We start from the raw sequence: 24032 nt of genomic DNA, 5'->3' as shown, positions 1-24032 counted from the left end.
GACCTTGACACCATTCAACTTTTTCAAACCCAAGAGCTTCCCTCATTTAAGAACAGGATAAGGGTAAAGAAATTCCAAGACCCTGTGAGATATTTACTCAACCCCAGAGGTTATATTCCCTCCACCCTACTCCCCCTTAACCAAGTTGAGAACCCCTCACATCAACAGATCACATTAACACTGACAAGAAATAACTCAAGTTGAAAACAACTCACGTGGTCTTCTTCTGGATGTGCTGCTTAGAGAAAAGGCAATTCTTATGGTGCGTGTTCCTTCAAATGTTCTACCTAAGCTTTGTGGTTAGATATTTCCTCTTGTCTACTATGCTTGCCAAATCTTTTAGCTACTTTTAGCCACAAGATAAGCCTCAACATTTTTGTCTGCAATGTCAGTAAAAGAATTCTTTTCCAAAACAATTATAAAACTCTTCTTGCTAAAATACTGGCTTCTGACCTAAGTTATTTTTGTGAATAGATACTATAAAACTGTACCTGGAATGATCACTTCAGACAAAGCAGGTCTTAGTGCTACTGGAATTTTAGACAAACTAACCTTCCAGATGGACTTTCTTGATTTCTCTCTCGATAATCTGTGGCTCTCCCTCAATTACTTTAGTAACCTTGGTGTACTCAGTTCCAGCTATGATAAGCATCAAAAACAAATGAGTTAAATCTGGCATAGCATTTTTCCATATGCTAGGAATCTTCATTGGAAACAACGTCATTTTGGGGGTCTAGGTGTATGCAGGCCACCATGTTATTCATGCCAAAAAGTCCTGCTGATTTCCTTGGCCCTGCCACAAGTGATTCCTTCTCTAGGGCTGAGAGTCATTCATTGCAATCTTGGCTTGAAGTTTTGGTTCAGCAAAGATTGCCAGTTGTAATAAGCAGCGCTGGATATTGTCTGAGTAGAATTACAGCCCATATGAAATCATTCTTTTACTTTAGTCAGTGGGAATACATTCATTTGTGATTGGATTCAGATTTAAATGCTTAGAAAATTTTCAGTAAAACAGAAATAATTTGATGTAGACAAGAGGGACATAAAGCATTATCACCATTATCACCAACAGCCATAAAGCAGCATGTGTATCTGCTTTTATTGGCTAAATGTATGGTAAGGTATTATCATGGCAGCCAAGGGTAGCTGACTGGATAAATCATAGAAAAGATAGAGAAAAATCAAATTAAAACAAGAGACAAATCTGCCTATTTGTTCCATTCTGTGAAGCAGGATGCTTATGCAAACTAACATATAATAGCAAGGGAAAAATAGCAAGAATTCAAGAGACAATATCATCTTTCCCAAATTTACTACAGAGAAACTATGTCTTTTCCATACACCTATAGGATCACTTTAAGATGTATCTCTACAGATTATATCTATTTAATTGTACACCTCTGAAGATGATTACAATTGCAATTGTAATTATTGGATTCTGGCATCAGAACTGTCACCAGAATTTTGAATAGTTCTACAGATAAAGTTTGCTCCTCCTCTTTATTCTCTGGTTGATGCCAGTAGAACATAGTCCAATACATGGAGGGATTTTCTCTTTCATTTTCAACTTTTCTTTTGAATATTCAACACTGACATAGGCATCTCCAGAGAGCAACTCTTTTCACATGGCTGGGACACGTAAGACAGAATAAGATGAAAAACCCTCTGGAAGTTCCTATTTCTCTCCAATGTTTATAGGAATATCCTGGCTTAGATCTGTAAAACTAAGATTTCGATGTTTAAAACAGAAGAGAGAAATACAGTCAACAATATTCATAGCCATATTTTGGCTTGTATCTAAGACTAGTTGTATTATCAACTAGCATGGTTTTATTTGGTGGAAAGCTGTTCAGCCATTCAGCCATCACTAAATTTTTCACTTAACTAAAGTTTAAGTCACAATTACAGAATAGTGCTTTTGAAGGACTACAAGATTTAGTTCAGTGAACACACAGCTGGCTGTGAGCTACTTCACTGGTATTCAAGTTTGTAACTTACTAAAAAGTGAACATAAAATTACGTTGATTCAATTAATTTATGCCAAGAGATATCCATACATATTTCTGAGCTTCTGACTCAGGTTTACACTTACATTTACTAAAAAAACCAATACTTGAATTCTCTTTTTTTATTCCCCATTGCTATTATAGATAGTTTTTTCTAATCTACATTAAGCAGAGAACATTCCAAATTCATAGGTAAAGATTAATTGAATAAGCACAAGTTCTTTTACCAGTTTTCTACAGCTACTGGTTATGTATTGCAAAAACTGTTAGAATTAAGAGAGCAAGAAGGAAAGAAAATCATTCCTTGGAATGCTATATTTGAAGAGAATTAAAGTTAATGCCTTCATATCCATCACCTGTAAGCATCGAAAGGAGGATGTTAAACATGCCTTTAATTATTAACTTGAGGGCAATGAATATTCATTTCTGAAGAATTGATAAGTAAGATGAATTTGGCCTATCACAATACTTTCCACTTTATCAGTGTCTTTTGCAGATTTAAATTTGCTGAAAAAAGAGAGTTCACAGCTAGTGGAATAAATCTTCATTGCTCCCCTGAGTTTTCATTAGGTAACTTTTTAAAGACTGAAAAAACCCAAATAATTTTCTTTTTTCATGATCATTGTAATAAAAAAAATGATTAATCAAACTTTGGTACTTATTTCCATTTCACAGACATCTGGCACTTCATATATGGCATTCTATTTTTTCTCCCATTAAAATTACAGTTTCGCTAGGTCAGTCTTTAAAATGTTGAGATCAATATATCCAAGAAGGGGTTTCAGTTATCATAACCTGTTGCAAAAAGGTTAGTTATAATACACTGAATTACCTCCCTGCAGAAGTCTTTTGATTTCTTCATCTTCAAGTAAATGACCATCACCTTCAATAAATTTGGTCACCTTGGTAACCTCTGATAGGATACAGGTTATGGCAAAAAATTGATTTACAGAAAACATTTGACAATCCTATAACAGCATATTACTGAATTAATTGTGTCACAGCATTTTGCTGAATTACAAAATTCATCTGTTATGATACTGAATTCCATGTAAACACTGAAAACACCATATTACATGACAAACACAGCATACTATATATTAGACTCAGGCAGCCTCAACTCTGGAGCTGATTCAAATGTGAAGATCAGAGACTCAAACCAGACCATTAGATTTGGACATTTCTCAGGTTCTGAGGTTTAATCTCTGGGTATGATTTTGCTGTATGAGCACCTTTGCTGAAAACATGGAGTATGCACTCAGTAATTACTTAGGTAATATAATTTTTAATTCTCTTTTTAAAGGAAGGAAAGAAAACAAGGATACTAACCTTCTTCAAGCAATTTCTTTAACTTTTCTTCATTGTCTGAACCACCTGCAGTAATTCTGGTATATTTTATTTCAGGACCTGGAAAAAAAGATGTGTAAGACAGTGACTTCAATCAGATATAATCCTTGCCTTTTAAGCTATTTTTTCCTATTTAACACTTACGATAGTTCTGTCTTTAGCATGCTTTAACCTGCTTTTGTGGTTATTTTACCTTTCACTGTGTCTCAAATGAAACTGAAAGAGGGTTACAGATAGTATTTAGAGCTATTCAGGAGAGTAATTAGACAAATTTAACATGCTAATAGTAAATATCTGCTCACATTCTTAAGGTAAGACACAGTTTTAATCACTTTGTTGTATTAGGTCAGAGGTCAGATATTCCTAAGTGCAAAAAGAGTCTGAGTCCCCTGTTGTAAATAGACGTTGTTGCTTTTATTACTGCTATGAATCATTTGAGAGCTTAACATTTGAGATTCTTTATCATTTGAGATTCTAGTACAGAGGGAACAGAAGGAAATACCAGGTCTGAAACACTGGCATTTTACATCATATTGGCCATTTTATGTGAGATATTAGTGAAACTTGAATTTCAGATATGAGAAAATGGTATTTTATTTTTACCCCCAGAAATTTTGTATTAGAAAATAGTCCCAGATTCATTCAGAAACCACCAATGTTTTTCATTAAGTTATTTTCATTGTAGTAAATAGTTGTATGAGAATACTTAAATTTGGTTCGTTATTTCTCCTTTAATGACTTAGTTAAATTAAATTTTAAGATTTTCTAAATAAACTGAATATTAATACTTTCTGCTAAGTCAATATGTTCCTATAACACCGTCTTTTCCTTACAACTGCTCTGGCAGACAGAAGCATTCAAACTGGTATTTAACCAAGGGGATCAAAATGTGTTAACACAGAATTTGTGACTGCTTAAATATGCTTCACTTGGCTTTTCAATTCCTGTGACGTTTCTAGGATTCTTAAAGAAACATCTCTGTATTAGGTCAAATATAATTTAAATTGGCCAAAGAGTTTGAAAGTTACTGTGGGAGAAGATCGAGGGACATAGATGCACCTTAATTTTATCCTATATTAGCTGAAACAAATTTCTAACTTGTGGATGTCAGATCAATCTAGGCCCCTAATTACAGAGAAATCAAGAAGTTCTTTTTCTGAAATGATTGTCAAGGGAGCCTGGGATGACATGCAGAAGTAGGTATCCACACACTGAATGTCTACCTTTGGTCAAATGAAACCTACCTGGAGATACGCAACCCAAAATTTCATTGTTTTACATGCTCTTAAAATATTGTTGCCATTTCTGTATATGTTTGTGTAGCACACACAGCTAGAATTTGAGCCATAAGTAGGTAGTGGGAAGCATTAGGGAAAATTTATCTCTCCTGGAAATGCAGTTTAGGCGTTATGACAGAACTTAAGATGTGTTACTTCTGTATGTAATGATGAACTTCACTAAGTATGAATAGCTCAGCATAATTTACCTTGAATAATTCTTTCTTCTGTTACTTTTTTCTCTGTCACTTCCACAGGTCGCCCATCAATGATTTTGGTATATGTTTTAATAATTGGTTCTACAAGGATTTTTAAATTGAAGACATTAATCAACTGATGAACAGTGTTACAAGTGCTGGTTTTGAGAGGCTGAAACCTACTGAAGCACACAAAGAAATACCATAGTCTATTTTGCAAAAAATAAAAATGTTCAGAGAAGACCAAGAACTAAGTTTCCCTCAAATTTAGGATGGCCACATGCTATTTTTCTTTTGAAAGCACCCTAGATGTGAACTTCTCAATGCTCTTAGAGGCAAAGTTTACCTCTCTGTCTGATAAAATTGCCTTTCTAACACAGAATCTCCTACTGCATTTTTGATTGCAGGACAACAACCAGTAAACAATTATTAACTGAGATAGATGTTATGTTAGCATGCAGAGCATTCCTAACACTGTCTTGACTGTAGCTACAGGACACAGCTAGACAAAAAAAAAAAAAAAAGAAAAAAAGAAAAAATTCTTTTGAAATGTGTGAAAAGTGAGAATCATAGATTAAATGATACAATAAAATTACAATACTTCCAGAAGTTCTTGTTAAAAACAGAACAGTTGCCTAACATATCACATGAATCACCTACATTAAAGTAGAAACTGAGTGGGAATAATGTATGTTTCAAATTTTAACTAATACAAATTGAGTTTCTGAAAGCATACCAACCTCCATGAATCACTTTAGTTATTGTCTCCCCTTCCCTGACTATTTTGAACTCAGGTTCCCCTTCAATTAATTTAGTGAGCTGTGTGATAGATGGGTCTGTGGCATAGGAAAAAAACAACACATTACAAATAGTCATAAAAATATTTATGGTATTCCATGGCGTTGAGATGAAGCTAGCATTATCCCCCCTGCCCTTAATAAACCAGATGACTGTAATGGGGGATTTTTGAAATCTGACAAGCCATTTGCAACAATACTCTACAAACTTGCACTTCCTCCCAGGCAATCTTAAATTTAGATCTTGTTGCACAGTTACTATTTACAGCTATTTTTTTTACTTTTCTGTATCTGATATTTTTAATATCTGTTGACAAGTCTCAGGCAAAAACCAGATCCTCAGCAGCTGAAAGGAAGTCTTCCTCTGTACATGTTGGTAAGAAGCCTACTCTACGGCATTACTGGAATCTTATAGCTATTGCTCTGCTTGTGATGAGCATTCAAACTATTGCATGCACACTTAGAAAATAACTAGAGAGAGAAAAGTTTGTCATATTATTTCTTACTAACTGTACAGATATCCAAGAGGAAATGAGGTCTTTAAAATTCCCTTATGGTGTTTTTATTTGTTGTGTTGGGGGGGTATTTGTTGTTTGGGGGGGGATTTATTCAGCTTTTTTTTTTTTTTTTCTTTTTTTAAGCTACCAAGATTTGGCCAGCGGTCACCCAGCTTAAGGAAAAAATAAATACACTTCAGAGATCAGCTGGAACAGCTGTAAGGATATTTGTCAGCATTAATAGCTATCATTAGTTGCACAGGAATGGTTATCTTTATTTCAATGGCCAAAACAAACCTCTTAATCTTGTGCAATCCCTGTAGAGCACACTGATCCAAATGTATCTCTGACTGGCAGTTAGAAACGTAACACAGTCCATCTCTCTCACCTTCCTTAAAAATCCCTTTAAAATCTTTCTTTATATGAATTTATGTAGAAGTCAATACTGCATAGGGTTTTTTCATAAATTACTGATCAGCATGTAACAATAGTTTTTAATATGGTGTTAATTGTTGAAAACAGTACAATTCAGGTTAACTAGTGTCCTTTGACAGTAACAAATCCAAGCATAAATTTTAATTTGCTTTTGCAACAGAAGATGATTTTATAAGTTGGACTTTAGAGCTAAATAATTCATTTATTTGCAACAGATGAGATGATAGGATCATAATGATGCCTAGTTATTGTAGAATAGATTATTCATCTACTCAGAATTTTAAATAGCTGAACAATCCATTGCTTTTTCTTTTATTTTCTAACAAGTCTGGCTGAAAAACATTCCTAAAGATTGTAAAGAAGCAATCTTACAAGATTTGTTCACTTCTGTTCTAAATTTAGAGGCATTTTTGCATGCTAGGAAACGATTAAATACTAACATATATTGATACAAGTGATGAATAGTAATGAAAATATGTCAAAGGTATGTTTTTGAATGTTTATAATTTTATTTTTTTTCTTAAGATTTCTAAATTGCTGTACCTTCCTATGTGATTCATACAGCAGATATAGGCAAAACAAAAGGTAAAGCCATAGTTTGCTATACTGCCTAGTCTAGGATCATTCCTTTGAATATTTTACAGAATCATAAAATTGTTTAGGTTGGAAAAGACCTTTAAGATTATCAAGTCAAACTGTTAACCTAACACTGCCCAGTCCACCACTAAACCATGTCCCTAAGCACCACATCTATGTGTCTTTTAAATACTTCCAGGGATGGCGACTCAACCACTTCCCTGGGCAGCCTGTTCCAATGATAACCCTTTTGGTGAAGAAATTTTTCCTAATATCAAATCTAAACCTCCCCCATTAATCCATTAAGGTTTGTGTTTCAATCAGATTTAATCCTTTAGGTCCCCTTAACTTGCCTATGTATGGACAATGGAAGCACAACTCAGGTAGAAAACATTGAGACAGGAAAGGGCAGACATCACCCTCTAAACTTGGGGGTGGTAGTGGTGGGGTTTTTTTTACTGAAATCACCTTTCCATCCCGATCTGCTAGAACTTTCTGACATATGTTGCAAAAATTAACATGCAACTTTGCCAGCTTTTTTCTGCAGATGGTTGTGGGCTTACGTGGTTTTGATGGGAGCTGCTGCTCACTACTGTTACAGCTAGCAAGCTCAAAGGGCCAGAATTGGCTTTATTAGGACTATTTCTGAATCATCAGCAGAAAGGCTGTGTTGGCCAGAGATTGTTTCCTGGAGTGCGTCCCAAAGCAGAAACACTGTGCTGGCAATGGAAAGGAGTAACTTTTCAATACTCACTAACTTCTTATAAAGTTATTTTTTCTCTCTCTTGTGACTAACACTTAGTTGTACATTTGACTATAGAAGTGCTCAGACATTTCATTTTTTTTTTCTTTAAAAGACAGTTTTGTTTGAGTTAACTTTCAACTTCTAAAGGTCATGTAAATCACCTAAACTATATGCCCTGTCTCTGGATTTAACACAGAAAAACAGGTACTTTCAGAGAATGATTTCCCTTCATCATAGGAAGATTTCTAAAATATCTTGGATGAATTACCATATGGAATCCTCTATCCATTTATATTCTGTGGATCTGATTTAATGATGGAGACTGGGCAACAAAGATCAGCATCTGTGCTAAATGGTGTCTAATCCTAGGTGGGATGAAGAGCAGACAAGCTGTTGAAAAAGCAAGCTCATGTCACTTCTGCTGGGAGGAAGTCCTACCAAAAACAATGACTAAACAGTCTGGATAAAATTTTTGCAAGATATTTTTAACTGCCTTTCTCCTCAATTGAGCTTAAGTAGATTCCCTTTGAGCATTTTTATTTCAATGGGAAACTGGAGCTCATTAACAGTGTGCCCAGTCTAGTGAAACCAATGGGTGTTTTAGTTAAGTTACGCATCACAAGTGATTTTGACAGTCCCAGGCCTACTTTTTATTCTCTTCAGTCCCACCACTAATCTTCAGTTCATGCTTTTACCTCAAGAAATTAAAAGAGAAAGTTTGGCTAACCATCCTTTCCAGGCATATGACAGATATTGGTATTTAGAACTGATTGAAAACTATAGAAAAATAAACTCCTTTTTTTCCCCTTCAAAATATAAGAAATAAATCTACTTCATTTTTTAAAAAAACTGTTTTAATATTTTAAAAAAGGAATTTTTTTAAATTGAAAGTATAGTAATATCTGGGGCACTTAAATTGTTTGAAAAAAAGATTATTTAAAAAATATTTTAAAAATACCCACAGAAAAAGGAGAAAATTCATTTGGGAGTAACAACTGTGGGTAATCTTTTTATAAAAAATATTTCAGCCAGTTCTAATTGCAATATATGTATCTTTGCTTTTCCAGCAAAGTGCTGAACGTCCTGGAGCTGTTATGTACAAAATGCATCCTGTTACAGAAATAGATACTATATATATTTTGTATATGTATGGAGGCATATACAGAAATATATATTCTAATGGCCTCATTTACCTTCCTTTCTGATGATGGGCTGGACGTTGCTTTCAATTATGTTAATTTCTGAAAGTATAGAAAATGGAATATAAAGCACATTCCATTCTTACAGTTTCTTTTCTGGTAATGATCAGTTAGATTTGGTCTGGTTATAAAGATGTGGATAAAATCACAGATATTAATGGATGGAAAAGTAACTCAAAAGGATCTAGAGTATGGATTTCAGTTCTAGCTACTAAATGGTGGTGTATACAAGTCACCTGCTGACGGAGTCTGCTGGCATGCTATTTGTCTTTTGTGCCTTACGAAATCCACTGGTTATGAAACCCATGAGAATGTAAGGTACATTATGGCTCATGAAATTCCCTGCATAAAGATATGCACAATTCCCTAGTGTACCTTAAGTTCAAATCTTGTCCTTTCCTTTTCATTAGGGAGCTGACCTGGTAAACAGAGGAAACTCTCTGACATTCAGAACTATTCTTACACTTGATAGAATGTCATGGAGAGTATGACTGTGGTGCCCTTCGGAGATCAAGTTTTCCCACTACACCTAAGATAGGCTCCAGTATTCCTTCAACATCTCTGATGGATCATTATTGGACTCATATCCATTCACTGGTAGAGAAGCCTTCACTGGTAGGGGTCCCAGCCTTCCCATTCCCACATTCAACTAAACCAACAGTTAAAACTTTCTTGATGTCTGACATTGACCTCCCTTGCTTCAGTTTGCAGACATTGCCTCTCATGCTATTCTCACTGGCCGTCGAAGATAGAATCATAGAATATCTCAAGTTGGAAGGGACCCATAAGGATCATCGAGTCCAAATTCCTGCTCCTCACAAGACTACCTAAAACTAAACCATATGACTAAAAGCATTGTCCAGATGCTCCTTGAACTCTGACAGGTTTGGTGCCATGACCACTTTCCCTGGAGACCCTGTTCCAGTGACCAACCACCTTTTCCTAATGTCCAGTCTGACCTTCCCCTGATGCAGCTTCATTCCATTACCTCATGTCCTATAACTGGTCACCACAGAGAGGAGATCAGCACCTCCCCCTCCACTGTTCTCCTCGAGGAAGCTGTAGAGTGTGATGAGGCTTAGCTTTCTCTTCTCCAAGCTGAACAAACCAAATGACCTCTGCCATTCCTCGTAAGTCTTGCCCTTGAGACCGTTCATCTTGGTTGCTCTCCTCTGGACACACTCTAATAGTTTGGTGTCCTCATACTGAGGCACCCAAAACTGCACACAGTACTTGAGGTGGGGCAGCACCAGTGCAGTGTAGAGTGGGACAATCACCTGCCTCGACCAGCTAGCTATGCTGCGCTTGATGCACCCCAGGACTCGGTTGGCCCTTTTGGCTGCCAGGGCACACTGCTGACTCATTTTCAAGTTGCCATCAAGATAGATTGTTCCATTCTTTGTTCCAAGAGTCTTTTAACTTCAATATACCCATTCTCAATTTTCAAAAGCCTAATGTGATGTTCTCCATTTCTACTGAGAAATGTGGGTAGAATCCTATAGATATTTAATCATCTGCCATATTCCCTCACAAGCCAAAGCTTCTGCAGGATCTTTGTCTAACAGTTTGCTTCAACAGGTTCCACTTTATATGCAAAAACTAAATGCAAACCCTGAGAATAGCTGCAAGAGATCAAAAATAGTTCCTTTTTTACATTTACTCCCTTAAACAGAAAATGGTCAGAACAACTGCCTTCCATACAAGCGTCGTATTTGCATGTATGGGAAATAGGTGCAACAGGTACGCTCTGGCCCTCTGGAAGCATTTATGAAAAAGAAAGTATCTCAGTGCAGAGTTTGGTCAATGTTAAATCTTGGAGAGTCAGTATGGTACAATGCTACGTGTTGGAGAGAGAGGCAGTACAACTCTGCTATGCACCAAACACTGAACCTTGGCTAAAAACTGAAAACAATCTTTTCCATATGTATCTCGCCTATTCCAAAGAGTTTGAACAGCTTACTTCAGGGTTACTTTCCTGTACATCTGGAAAGGGGAAAAAAATACATACAGTAGCACAATAGCCAGAAACATTCTACTTTGGGTCTTTCTCTTCCTGTGCTTCATTGGCACATCTTACTTTCCCAGAAATTGCTTTCTTTTTTATTGAAAAAAAAGATCTACAATTCAATATTGGAAATGGCAACATTTAAAAAGCAATCTCAAATCCATCTGGAAGTATTTTAAATGAACTTACTGTAAAACGTCAGTGGAATCTCTTTGAAGGTACTGTCACGAACAAACTATAAATACAGAAAAGTAATGTTAAAATTTAAAAGAAAGAATTTGCCTTCTTGTTTCCTAATGAATGTGGGCAGGATTCAGTGCTTCATTGATCTAAATATTAGGCTATGCAATTTGCCTAGGTCCTCACTCATTACTGAGGGAGAATGCAGTCTCAAGAGAATAGCTGAGATGATAGGTCAGGAGGCCTATGTTTCTCCACAGGCTATTGAGGCTGGTGGGTTTAATGACGTAGCAATTTACTCACTCAGTATTTCTTTCAAAGAGAGATTGCCTCAAGGATTTAGAAGTGATTTATTTCGCTGGAGTGATAAAGTGTAGCTGAATCAAAGAGCAGATTTGGGCTAGTTCACATTGGATTTATCCAAATGCAAATATTCTACAATTATTTGGTGTTGAAAAACATATATTCTAACTGTTGAGTGCAGAGTATCATTCATGATTATTTTTAGGTAAATGGAAGCTACTGAGTACCTTAATTTGAATGTACTTAATCAACTTCTTCAGGATTGTGAGCAATTGATCATTTCCGACAGGCAGATCTGACAAAAGAAATAGGCATGTAAGAGGAAACATACGTTTACAGTGACCAGGAGATATAATCATCTCAAACACTCATACAAGCATGTACTTGTACATATACATTCTTCCATATTAGTGGAAAAGATAGCCTAAGGCATCTTGTCTTCCACTTGACTCATAAAATTTCAAACAGTTGCCATGGTTTCAAGCACAAGCCTTCCACAAAATTAGTAGTAAGGTAAATTTCTTGTTTCTTACTCCACATAGGAATTGTCTCCTTAAAGGAATTAACTTTAAGTTATTGCACCTACATAACATGTAAACAGATTCAGAAGAGTGGGTATAAGTTACATGAACTAATACTCACCTGCTGGATATAGCAGTTTATCAATAACATGAATGACACCATTGGTTGCCATGAGATCAGATTCTCTTGATTTGAGTTCATTAACCAGAAGAGTATCATTCACCTGGTATAGGATAAAAAGAGAACACAGGTTATATGGGACATTAAAAAACAAATCCCAAACTCTAATACAATGTTCAGAGAAATTAATTCTGTTCTGTAATGTGGATAGACATGGAACATAAAATCCCTGTTACAAAGTTGTATCAAGGAGACTTCAACACTTAACTGTTTTCAAGTAGAGTTTCCCTCCTTGGATAGTTTTAAGAATGTTTGTCACACCAGGCTCAAAGCCACTTCCAATGAAAACTCCTTGTGTCAAGTGGTAAAGGAGAATGTTCCTGAGAGCATTTTTGTCTCCTATTTAAAAAGAAACAAAAAGTAGGAGTAAAAATTAAATGGTAATGGATAATTCTTTCTGGAAATTCTAAGGATTCACACAGGCTTGAGCCTGAATCAAGCATGATATGAATGAAGCTACCATTACATATTTTAATGTCTAATTTTTATGGAGAAAGCAACTTAATGTCTTTAAAGAAAGCCAAGACAGAATTCCGGAAAGTAATCTGACACAAGAAATGGACGTTCTGCTGCAAAAAAATAATGAGGGTAATTTAAAATCTCATCTGCCAAGGAAAGTAAGTAGAAACTGAGTCACAATGATAGAAAAAACTAGTACATAAAACCCCTTGAAAAGCAGAATGGCAAATATAATTGTATTCTTAATTATAGAAATAATCCAAAATGGTATGGGCCTTGGGTACAATGTCAAGCTGTGAATTGAAGACAAAAAACAATAGACCTGATAAACTCAATATTAGTTAACAAAATAACTATATTCTCCAATAAAAACAGAACAATGGCATTTATCCAGTTACTTCAGTTCACAGCCTTGAGACAAGCTTCATTTAATTTCATTTTGTAGCTATCTAATGTTAGCCATTTAGGCTGTTTGTTAATTTACTGTTAGTCACTAGAGACACACTGCACTAGAAGGCAATTTAGACCACTGTCATAATGTTAAATGGCTGAAGAGATAAATCAAATTCACAGTGCCTCATTAGTGATTAAATCTGAATGGAGCTGGGGTTGCTACTTATCAACGCTCTGAGCTGGACTCTGCAGTCATTAAGGATTCATGGGATTTGGCTTCATGTCTTTGAACTTTGATCTGAGAAGTGCAGGAACAGAAAATGTGACTGACCTTCTGGATGTGGGATTCAAGACAACCACTCCTCCCACACTTGTGCACAGGCCAGATTCACATTACCCTCAAGTAAAGTAAAAATATTTAGAGTGCTGTGGCCACAGCCTACCCCTCTAGTGGGAAATTCTGCAGGAGAGTTTGAAGTATTCACTGTGCATTCTTTCTCTTATGGAAAGAAAACATGACATTAAAGAACTACTTTTAAATCATGTGAAAAATCTATATAATTCCAGCGTTTGAAAGATCTCTAGGTAATCCTGCTTTAGCAAGAGCCTTGGACTAGATGATCTCCAGAGGTCCCTTCCAACCCCTACCATTCTGTGATTCTGTAAGATGGAAAGAAATTGTGTAAATTGGCATTTAGCAATATATATTCAATATCTGACTTGTGGAGCACAGGTGATATCAGAGATCACTGGGTAGAGGCAGAGAAGAGAAAGGAAAGGAAAGATAAGAAAGTCAATACTGCATATCTTTTAATGCAATATTCAGTACTGGAAATGTGGTATAAGAGACTTTTCAGTTTAATAAATCTATAGCAAGGTTGAATGATGAAAAGTTGAAGCTAATTAAATGAATGCAGATTTTAATTTGGAAGGTAATTATACATTGGAATAATATATCAAAGAATGAAATTGAAATTTAAATTCAGGCTGGATGCTTTTTTTCCAAAAAAGATGTTTTCTCTATCCCCCAAGAAGGAATTAATTTAGGGAAGTCCTATGACCTGCTCTATGCAAAATATAAGCTATTTCATCAGACACCTTTTGTGTAAGAAATGCACTAGCCACCATTCCCATCAATTTTACCTTTGCTTGTATTTTAGTTTTCTTATGTTACTTACTTATCAATATATCCTTATCGTCATCAGTCAAACCTTTAAAGGCATCATTAGTTGGAACAAACAGAGTCCATTCTCCAGGCCGTGACAGAACATCATCTAAATCTGCAGCTTTCACCAGACTGAGGAAAACGCTGTTTACAACAAACAGACAAAACACAAATACATTCTGTTGAAAGGTAGTAACTATACTTGGGTCCAGGCACTTAGTTTCCTCATTTTTTCTGACAGTGCTTCAATCTTCAAACACGCTTACTATTTCCCAGAAACAAAGAGAGTAGAGGAGGAAAATCTTAAGTCTTAAGAGTAGCAGACTGAGGAAAAAGAATTTGAGGAAAAAAAATAATTATTGGCAGCCTGGATCAGAGCAGAGTTCATCAGATAAAACCTCCACAGATCAAAGACAAGAAGGAAGGATGACAAGGGCAGTTGGTCTCTCTAGGAATGTTGAGATGCTTGCAGACAGATGACCGAAATATATACTGGAAGGGTGTGCAATCATGCTGCACTCATATGAAATTGTACTACTAATTAATTAAGCCTCCAGACCCTGCTGCATTTATAGCTCTGGATGTATTAGCCAATCCCCTTTGTCCTCTTATTTCTCTCATTCTGATGTCTTACTGACTTCTATGTGTCATTAACCACCTACTGTAAAATCTGGGAGCCCTTTCAGCATACAGCTGGAGAAGTTCACTTTTCTTTTCAGTTCTCCACTCCTTTTTTTTTTTTCCCCAGGTAGTAATAACCCCTTCCCTGCCCTCCTTGCTCCCCAAAATCCAACAACTCACAGTCTGCAACTATTTCTCAGACCAGCTGTGCTATACATACAGTTACCTTCTGCAGGAAAATCTCAGTGCTGTCAAAACTGCTACTCACCTAAACCGTTTATCATTTCTTAGCATTTCATGCAATGTCTTTTCTGCTGGATTGATGATCTGTCTGAAAATGTGAATAAAACCATTCCTTCCTTCTTTACTTCCTCTGACCATGCATGAATTTTCAATACATACAGCCTGATTAAAAGACAAAAAAAGTGTAGGTATTCACACAATGATACACATTTAAACATATTTGAGAAAATGAGATGGATGCATACTTCCCAACAGAATCCTAAATTTAAAAATAATATTCAAATATATTTCATACAGTCAAATTGTGTGTTCTTGCCAGGAAATCTGGTATTGCTTGAGAAAGCAAAAGTAGCAAAATCTGGAGTATGTTAATATGGTGTAAATATTTCCAAACTTGATTTTTTTTTTTGTTTGTTTATCTTGAGAATGTTCTTAAACAGTTCTAAAAATGAACTTTAAAAAATTATAATTAATGGAGTGCTAAATCTGGAATCCTGTTTCGTTTCCCAGAAGAGTCTTCCATGCAAACAGAGTTCCCATCGATAAAGATCAGATTTTCATTTTTTGCTAGCTTAAAAGCTTAAAGGTTTTTGCTAGATAGTTGTAATGGTAAATGTTGGAGGTTTAATTCATCTTTCTTTCATGACACTTCATTTTCATTGTTGGGATACATATTGTTAGAAAGCCCCATTCACTTACTGTGCGATACACAAAGACTCTAAGCAGTTTTCCTCCAATAGTCTCCAGCTCTTGTCCATTGTACAGTTCATTGAGCCCAACTTTCACTTTTATAATGTGATTCTGCAGGATCGTTTTAAGAAGGCGTTGATCCATCCTTAAGGTGTCGTCTACAAAGCCATTTAGATATTAATATATAGTGATTTATATAATGAATTTTCATTCAGATAAGGTTAACTGTGGATGCTATATTAAAAGATCATGGAAATACTGAAACTTTCTTTGAAATGCTTGAGTTAAGGCTTCAACAGATCTGTGTACACAGAAAATGAATTGTTAAATTGTTTCTGCAAATTACCATTCCTTAAATTCACACATGAACTTTTGACATAGCCCTGATTAATTACTATAAATAATATGGCAGATGATTTATATGTGGTCCTGCTCCATCTTCTGAATTACTGCTGAAGTTCTTAATACAACTTTTCGTTTCTGCATGTGCACCTTAAAAAACTTTTACACATTTGCTTCTGTGCTGGTTAGTTAACACGCAGATTCTTGGGGGAAGGGCAGGATGCCCATGTGGTGACTTCTGCAAATATGCAAACACCTGTTTTCTAGTATATTTGTATCAGTTTCTCTCTGCGTTAATGTACTGGAAAATACCAACCTTTCTGTATAAATTTTTTCAGAATAAAGAAGTTGTGGATATAATGCAAGTAAGGCAAAGATTAAGAGAACTGGCAGTTCGTTAATATATTTTCTTTCCCACAATCTCTCTGTGCATATTTAGTATCTTAATTTAGTGATACTATTTACATTAACTTATTATACCACTAAAAACAAGCTGTGCAGCCTGGTGGTTAGGCTTGTTTTGTCTTTCTGCATGGTATGTATTTTGAAAGGATGAAGTATCTGTATTTCTCTATGTCTTTCTTTCCTTGGGACTTAGAACAAGTACTGAGGCTTATTTGGAAAACTGTCAGGGTAGCATATATTCCTGTTTATTTTGACATTCAGAGCATAATCTTTTAAGGCTACTGACCTGAGAAAGCACCATTCAGAGGTGCCAGGAGAGTGTATTGGCCTTCTGGTCTTAGAGAAGATGCCAGTCCTAGCTGTGCCACCAGGTCTGTAAAAGTAGTCTGCTGGGCACCCCCAAGCTCAATGACTTGCTTGGCTGCAAATAAAGGAATAAGGAAAGGTATTTTAACACACACTTTCTTTTTTCTTTTCCTGATTTGGATTTTTCATGCTTATCCATAACAATATATCTGAAGGAATCTAGGTAAGATTGTAGAAAACATCTTCAGTGTAAGAAGTTTTTCATACACATCACTGACCAGAATCAGGAATTAGCACTTCATCAATGAGGTGGATAACGCCGTTGCTTGTCACAATATCTTTGCGTTTCACCATCTTCACTCCATTCACAGTCAGGCTTTCACCATCACAACCAACTTCAACTGTGTTTCCTTCCAAGGTTTCATAGACAGCTCCACCTGTGATGGCTTCAGAGCACTGGAGAGTATTTAAAATATGGAACTTCACAAGAGCTGTGGAGAAAAGAGTAGGAAGTTCATATATAAGTGTTTGGACATATATATTTTTATATATATATAAAATTTATATATTGGTCAGGATAAATTATTTCATCTACACTATTTTTAATAGTTTACTAGCTTATCTAACATATTTGCTTATTTGCACTCATAGATTCTTTAATGGGTGCTACTTATACGAGAATTCTATAGGCCTCTAAATCCTCTAGACAACATCTATGGTCAAAAATCTTCAGCATGCTTTATATTATGAAAACTATGCTGGTTATGCTGTGATCTGCATGTAACAAAGTATATAACTTGTTGAATACACATGATATGCTCCAAATGGACCTCTAAGTACAAAGTCAGCCCCAGATTTATATTTTGTTATGCCTGACTATACAAGTGAGATTCAGTATACTATCCTCTGTGGGTACCAAAAGAATCAGCTAAAAATTCCTGAAAGCAAACTGAAAAAAAGAGGCACAACCATGTTATTTTAGGACTCCATTTTTAGTCATTGCCTCACATTAAAATGAGCCCAGATTCCTCTCTTCACCATCCTCCATTGAGATACTGCACAGTGACTTAATCAGGCTACAATGAAATAATGGAGAACTTTAGTGCAGTGGAGCTCATAAAGGAGAACAGAAACGTAGCCTTCCATTTCTTAGTGGTTCGTTACATTAATTTTCACGTAACAGACTGATTCAGTTATTATTCAGTTTTATTGTAGTTCTCAGAAGAATAAGTGTTCTGACTGTCAGGGCAGAACTTGCCTTTTACAAGAACATGTTCTTTTTGTATGAAAAAGCTGTTCATGAGAAAGCTATGAGAGAATCCCACATTCAGATAGCCCTGCATTCTCTATTGGAACTATGCAGCTGAACTATCAGAAACATCAATGTGCCTATATTTTCAGTTTCCTCTAAAATATTTTGGAAACTAAGTTTTCAGTTAATTTGAATCCTTAGGTAACTGGAAGAATCAGAGACAGAAGAAGTAACAACTCCTATATGTATGAAAGTACAGGTCCTTAAGTTCAGTGCTACTAGAATGTTTCTACCTCCTGATCTATTCACTTGTATTTCTTATTTGGGAAAAAAAGTTACATACCTTCAGAAGCCACCTTGTCACCCATGATCCTTTCTAAGACTCCCCTTGGAAGTCTCTCAAAAGCTTCATTAGTGGGAGCAAAAAGTGTGTAATGACCAGGCCTTCCAAGAATATCCAAAACATCCGATGTAATGGCAGCAGCCTGGAAAATAAATTTGGTTACTAATACTGGTTATTTAAAATATAATCAAAATACAATAGTTGTCTAGTTTCACCTACTGCCCACAGGTACTTTAATGCTAGACTGAGTTCAATGTTATAGAAAGATGTGTTAAAAAATTACATGACAAAAAGGAAGAGAAAATTAATTTTGTGGGAAAAATGTGTCTTGATATACCGAGGTACCTCCTTAATTTAGCACACAGTAATCAATACATTCTGATACAGGTGACAACAGGGCAGAGATTTTTATTATTATGGCTCAAATTTTTAATGAAAAATGTGAACATATAGGTTTTGATAAATTAGATAAAAAGAAATTGTCCATCAAAGCTAATTATTTGCCCCTGGAAAAAAATTAAAATATTACAGATGTATGATTAATTACATTAAATACAAGGAGGAGGTTTTGAATCACAACAGGAGGCTGAGGGGGCACATCATTGCTCTCTACAGCTTCCTGAGGAAGGGAAGTGGAAAGGGAGGTGCTGATCTCTTCTCCTTGGGATCTTGTGATAGGATGCATGGGAATGGCTCAAAGCTGTGTCAGGGGAGGTTCAGAATTGACATCAGGAAGCATTCCTTTATTGAGAGGGTGGTCAAACACTGAAACAGGCTTCCTAGAGAGGTTGTCAATGTCCCAAGCCTGTTAATGTTTAAGAGGCATTTGGACAATGTCCTTAATAACATGCTTTAACTTTTGGTCAGCCCTGAAGTGGTCAAGCAGTTGGACTAGATGATTATTGTAGGTCTCTTCCAACTGTCATAGTCCTATTCTATTCTATTCCATTCCATTCCATTCTTGGGCTTTGAAGCCAGGAAAAATTATCTCTGGGTTTTTAATCCCTAAAATGTTACTTAGGACGTAAAAAAAAGTAAATTTAAACATATTTGATGAAAAATTCTCTATTTTCTAGTAATGAAGCAGAGGTAAGCAGTCTGAACTAAATAAAATCCAATTCAATATTTTTCAAAAAATATAATTTCCCTTTTGTTCCTTAAATAAATCTTCTTAACTTGCTTATAAAATCCCTCTGTACAACCTCAAAATTTGGCTGTTTCCCTTACTGGATGAATCCTAAAAGAGAATACTATAACAATATTTATTTCTTTGATGTCTGCAACCTGTAATGAAAGATATTGTGAGCATATATGATGGATTAAAAGGGTAATATGAAATATGCCAATATAAATTAAGAACAGATTTTCTAGAAAAAAGCCATACATAAAAATGAACATATATGGACTTGAGTAAAGAATTTGCCTGGTTAAATATGAAATACTATTAGCTCAACCTAGGACAGAAAGATAAAGTGCATATGAAACTGGCAAACTGGAAGACGGGAATAACCATCCTGGAAAAAAAAGTCATATTTGAGTCCCAGGGCTGATTTTATTTAATCGTTTCATTAGCACACTTGCTTTTGGACCCAAAGTCATTAAAGCAGTCTGAAGTGCAGAGGCATGCACACAGGAATTAACAGGTGTATGTGCTATAAACAAGGACTCCATCCTTTGAAAGTCGGAAAGGCAGAGTGCAATGTGATGGAACTGAAAGAAAAACCAAGCTTGATACTAGCATGTATCCTGGATACCAGTAAGTTTTTTCCCAAGCAGAGGTATCAAAGTCAATATAAAAGGAATAGGTAAGATGTTATCTAGGATTAGGTGAAAATGTCTGCTTAGAGTTCACAAAAGTTAAACCCAAATAGAAGAGATACAAGAATGAAAGCACAGGAAAAAATAAAATAGAGAGGGCTTCTTTTTCAGCTCGAAACTAGAGAGGGCTGGCTTTTATATTTAATTTTTTAAAGGGATTAAATGATGTGGTTGCCTATAACTGTTATGGACTGGATTTGAGAGATTCAGAGGGTCTTTTCCACTTTTATGCCTCTGCATTTTATTTATTTATTTATTTATTTATTTATTTATTGAGGAGATGGAGGAGGAAAAAGGACAACAGCCATTTGCAAAACCATGGTGTATTTTTTTAAACATGCACAGCATGAAATCCAATCACAATAAGCAGACATATCTTCTACAAGAAGGAGAAATTAGAAACTTAGGCAGAAAAAAAATCTGCTTCCTCTCTGCAAGAAAAATCCTTCCTACATGTATCTACTAGTGTTCTGAAACTTGCTATGAGTCAGGTAGTGGAATTTAATTGGGTTTTTTTAGCATTTTCTATCATCCATTTTGAAATTATTCTTATTTATGTAGCACCAGTCACTGTAACTTCTTCTCGCATGTTTCATTACCTCAGTACTTGAAGAGAAGACACAATTTTTTATGTACAGGGGACACATACTGTCCTATTGCTGTGGTCCTATTTGATCCACAGAAGAGAAGAAGCAGACTGCTTATGTAAAATGTACTTTGCCTTTTTATATAACTAGATTTGCAATATTAGCTGGAATTCTTAATTTAATTTATTTATACCTCTTACTGAACTAACCCTTCTTACCTTCCGGTATCATACACAAATACAAAAGAAAGAAGAAAAAACTAAAAGACCAGAGAAGTGTTTTTGGTTTTGTCCACTTACTCGAAGAGATGAAAGATCGTCCTCAACTTCAATGAAATCTTGAATGGTATTTCCAACAGCGGTCAGGACACGATCAATAACATGAACAACACCATTGGTAGCAATCTGGTTTCCATGGATGATCCTGGCACAGTTAACAGTAACAACCTATATTTGAAGAATCAAGCAGTAGAAGATTAAGCATTAATTTGATCATACACATGGAATTTGATTCCTACAGACTGGTAATGTATGTACTGTACATTATGTATTCATTGTTGTTATTTTAGTTTTTATTTTAAATTTTAAGCAAAACCTTATAAGATTTGAGAAGCTGACTAAACTTTCAGAAAGCTATCAGCAGATGTTGATTTCATATTCAGGTTTTATTTGTTATTGCAACTATTCATATTTGTTTTCCATATCTGCTTCATATGGTGATTGTATTGGGTTTTACTGTAAACTGTAGTCCAATATAAACATTTCCATGCATTTAAGGCAACAAAGATGAGTGACTTGACTGGGAGATTTCTAGCATTTATAAAAATGACTTTTTTTCCAGCCAAATAATGGATGTGTGTCCCATACAATGTTAAATGATTTTACTGTGCACTCCAATTCAAATAAAAGATCTGATTTAATATTATTTCATAAACACATGAAGATTAATAGTAGACTTTTCTCTCAAATTTATTATGATTATATATTTTGGCCACAAAAGGCTTTTTCTTTTAGGAAGCAAGTTCATTCTTATCTGAACTTTGATTTCTAAACAGCAAACAGCACATATTCATTAAATCTTTCTTAGTGATTTGTCTGCACAGCAGATAAAATTTCTTCAAGAGAAAATTTAACTTGCTATATGTTAAACTTCATATAACTTATTTTCTTAGCTATAGAAGGAAACAGAGGAAAGAGTAATGTCTATAATTGAATAATTATATTAGGGAAGAAAAAAAAAAAGAATAGACTTACTCCATTAGGATAATGGTTAATTAGCAATTTCTGGTTATTATACATAGACACCAGAGTCATGCCATTCTTAAGATCTTTTGTCAACATGCGCTTGTTTACCATGTGATGGTGGAGAGCGTTATATAGTTCAATATTTACATTGTCAACCAAATTTCTGTGAATTTCCTGAAGAAGAAAGGATTGTAATTAATGAGAAGCTTCAAAACATTCTTCCAGTCAGAAAGATCTACATATTGCTTTATCTTAACATATGCTTTCAATATATTCAACAATGGATATTTCCTGTTAGGAGAGACAACTTTCATACCTATCCGTCTGGCTCTACTTAAACGATGCTTTAGTCTGATTTGCTTACAAATAGAAGACAAGAGGTCTCACTAAAGACAGGTCATGGGAGGAGCTTTGATTCAATATTTATTTAACTAAAAACATTACTAAAAGAAGGACACCTGAATCACTGACAAAGTACAATTATACTCTATATCATGCAATTGCTATAATTCCTGTCATTTTCCCCAAAACTATGCTAATAACACTAACAATATTAGTATTTGTCATGCAAAGGCTTAAATAAGAAAGATTTACAGTTACTTAGTATTCCTGAAAATAAATTCAGACTCTCTAGCTTCAGCAGTGCATGTTAAACATATAAATTCTTTTATTATAACTTGTGTAATGTCCTTTTATATCTAAAATATTAATATTGTTTCTAGTCTACCTTATCATAGATTCACTGTTGCAGCTAAAATAATGTTAGCTGAAAGAGAAAAACACTTTAACACATGTGCATACGCACACACACACACTTACTGAATTTAATTGCTCCCAGGCTTCATTGCTTGGTGCAAAGAAAGTGAATGATCCTCGTCCCTCAATCTCTTCTCTCAGCTTTGATATGTCAGAATACTCCTGAGTGGAGGTAGCTCCCACAATACCAAGTGTGCCATATACGTGATCAATAGGAGCAACTAAAATAAACATGAGAGAAGAATACTGTAAACTCTCAGTCATCCAGTTTCTCACAATCGAATATATTTTGTTTATTTTGGTTGGACAATAGTATTGACTTTCTGAAACTGTTTAAATCAACATTAAAACAATATGCTTGGATTAAAATTCCATTCTCCACATACTCAAAAAACATCCAAACACATCTGCTTGTTATTTATTTTTGTGGCTTGCTTAATGAAAAAATTAGATCAAATAAAACCGAATATTGTAATGTTTTCTTTAGAAGAGTTGTCTTGTTTTGTGCCAACCCAACCTGAAATGGGAGGGTATCTATTGAGGACAGGAGTAAATTCCATCTATAATCACAAAGATTTCAATAGAGTGGGTCTCATTTGGTCATGGTGGACTGGAATTCTTCTTGTGAGGCCTCTTGCTCTTCTTCCACTCTGTGGTTTGTGCATATATTGATTCATCCAGACAGTAAGAATGGCCATAGTCTCACAGTAAAAACATTGCTACATGTGAACAGGATTAAACTCTCTTAATTCTAGGCACGTGGAAGTGAGCCATTTGCATGCAAACTAGTTCTCAACTTAAACTGCATGAACAAATTCAGTGCTGACTTATTTTTAACTGTGTTGGCTATACGCAAATGAAGCTTTATATTCTCAGGCAGTAATTCTTAAAAAGAGGCAATCTTTTCTCAAGATGACTTCCTCTGAAAGTCTCCTGTGTTGTAATGCTTCTCATATACTGACTCATCCATATGAAAATAAGCTTGTACCTGCAGGACATCCTCTCATACCATCCATCTTCATATAGCCAGGACAGCACTCATATAAGACGGTTCTGTGGGATATAGACAAAAGCACTATTAAATAATATACAGGACAAGCGTATAGCAATTTTAGCTGAGTGTAATTTTTATTTTTTTTTAT

General features: G+C 35.3%; 1 protein-coding gene across 18 annotated transcripts in view; it reads right to left on the bottom strand.

The window, feature by feature from the left end:
* Nucleotides 1-24032, bottom strand: part of POSTN (periostin) — a 36154-nt gene that overhangs the window by 3333 nt on the left and 8789 nt on the right. The window contains exons 3-22 of one of the 18 annotated variants that reach the window (XM_054842143.1): nt 23879-23943; nt 22954-23111; nt 22144-22308; nt 21190-21336; nt 18486-18627; nt 17169-17381; nt 16871-17005; nt 15847-15995; nt 15173-15309; nt 14297-14427; nt 12475-12605; nt 12207-12309; nt 11792-11859; nt 11271-11316; nt 9071-9118; nt 5568-5663; nt 4840-4929; nt 3336-3413; nt 2839-2919; nt 553-639 (exon numbers count right to left, since the gene is read on the bottom strand). In XM_054842143.1, coding sequence (XP_054698118.1) covers nt 553-639; nt 2839-2919; nt 3336-3413; nt 4840-4929; nt 5568-5663; nt 9071-9118; nt 11271-11316; nt 11792-11859; nt 12207-12309; nt 12475-12605; nt 14297-14427; nt 15173-15309; nt 15847-15995; nt 16871-17005; nt 17169-17381; nt 18486-18627; nt 21190-21336; nt 22144-22308; nt 22954-23111; nt 23879-23943 — 2270 coding nt within the window. The remainder of the gene's footprint in view (nt 1-552; nt 640-2838; nt 2920-3335; nt 3414-4839; nt 4930-5567; nt 5664-9070; nt 9119-11270; nt 11317-11791; nt 11860-12206; nt 12310-12474; nt 12606-14296; nt 14428-15172; nt 15310-15846; nt 15996-16870; nt 17006-17168; nt 17382-18485; nt 18628-21189; nt 21337-22143; nt 22309-22953; nt 23112-23878; nt 23944-24032) is intronic. The other 17 variants (XM_054842152.1, XM_054842168.1, XM_054842176.1 and 14 more) reach the window with 17 other exon arrangements.

Source organism: Grus americana, chromosome 1, assembly GCF_028858705.1.
Source record: "Grus americana isolate bGruAme1 chromosome 1, bGruAme1.mat, whole genome shotgun sequence".
Lineage (NCBI taxonomy): Eukaryota > Metazoa > Chordata > Aves > Gruiformes > Gruidae > Grus > Grus americana.
This window is presented reverse-complemented; position numbering and strand designations above follow the sequence as displayed.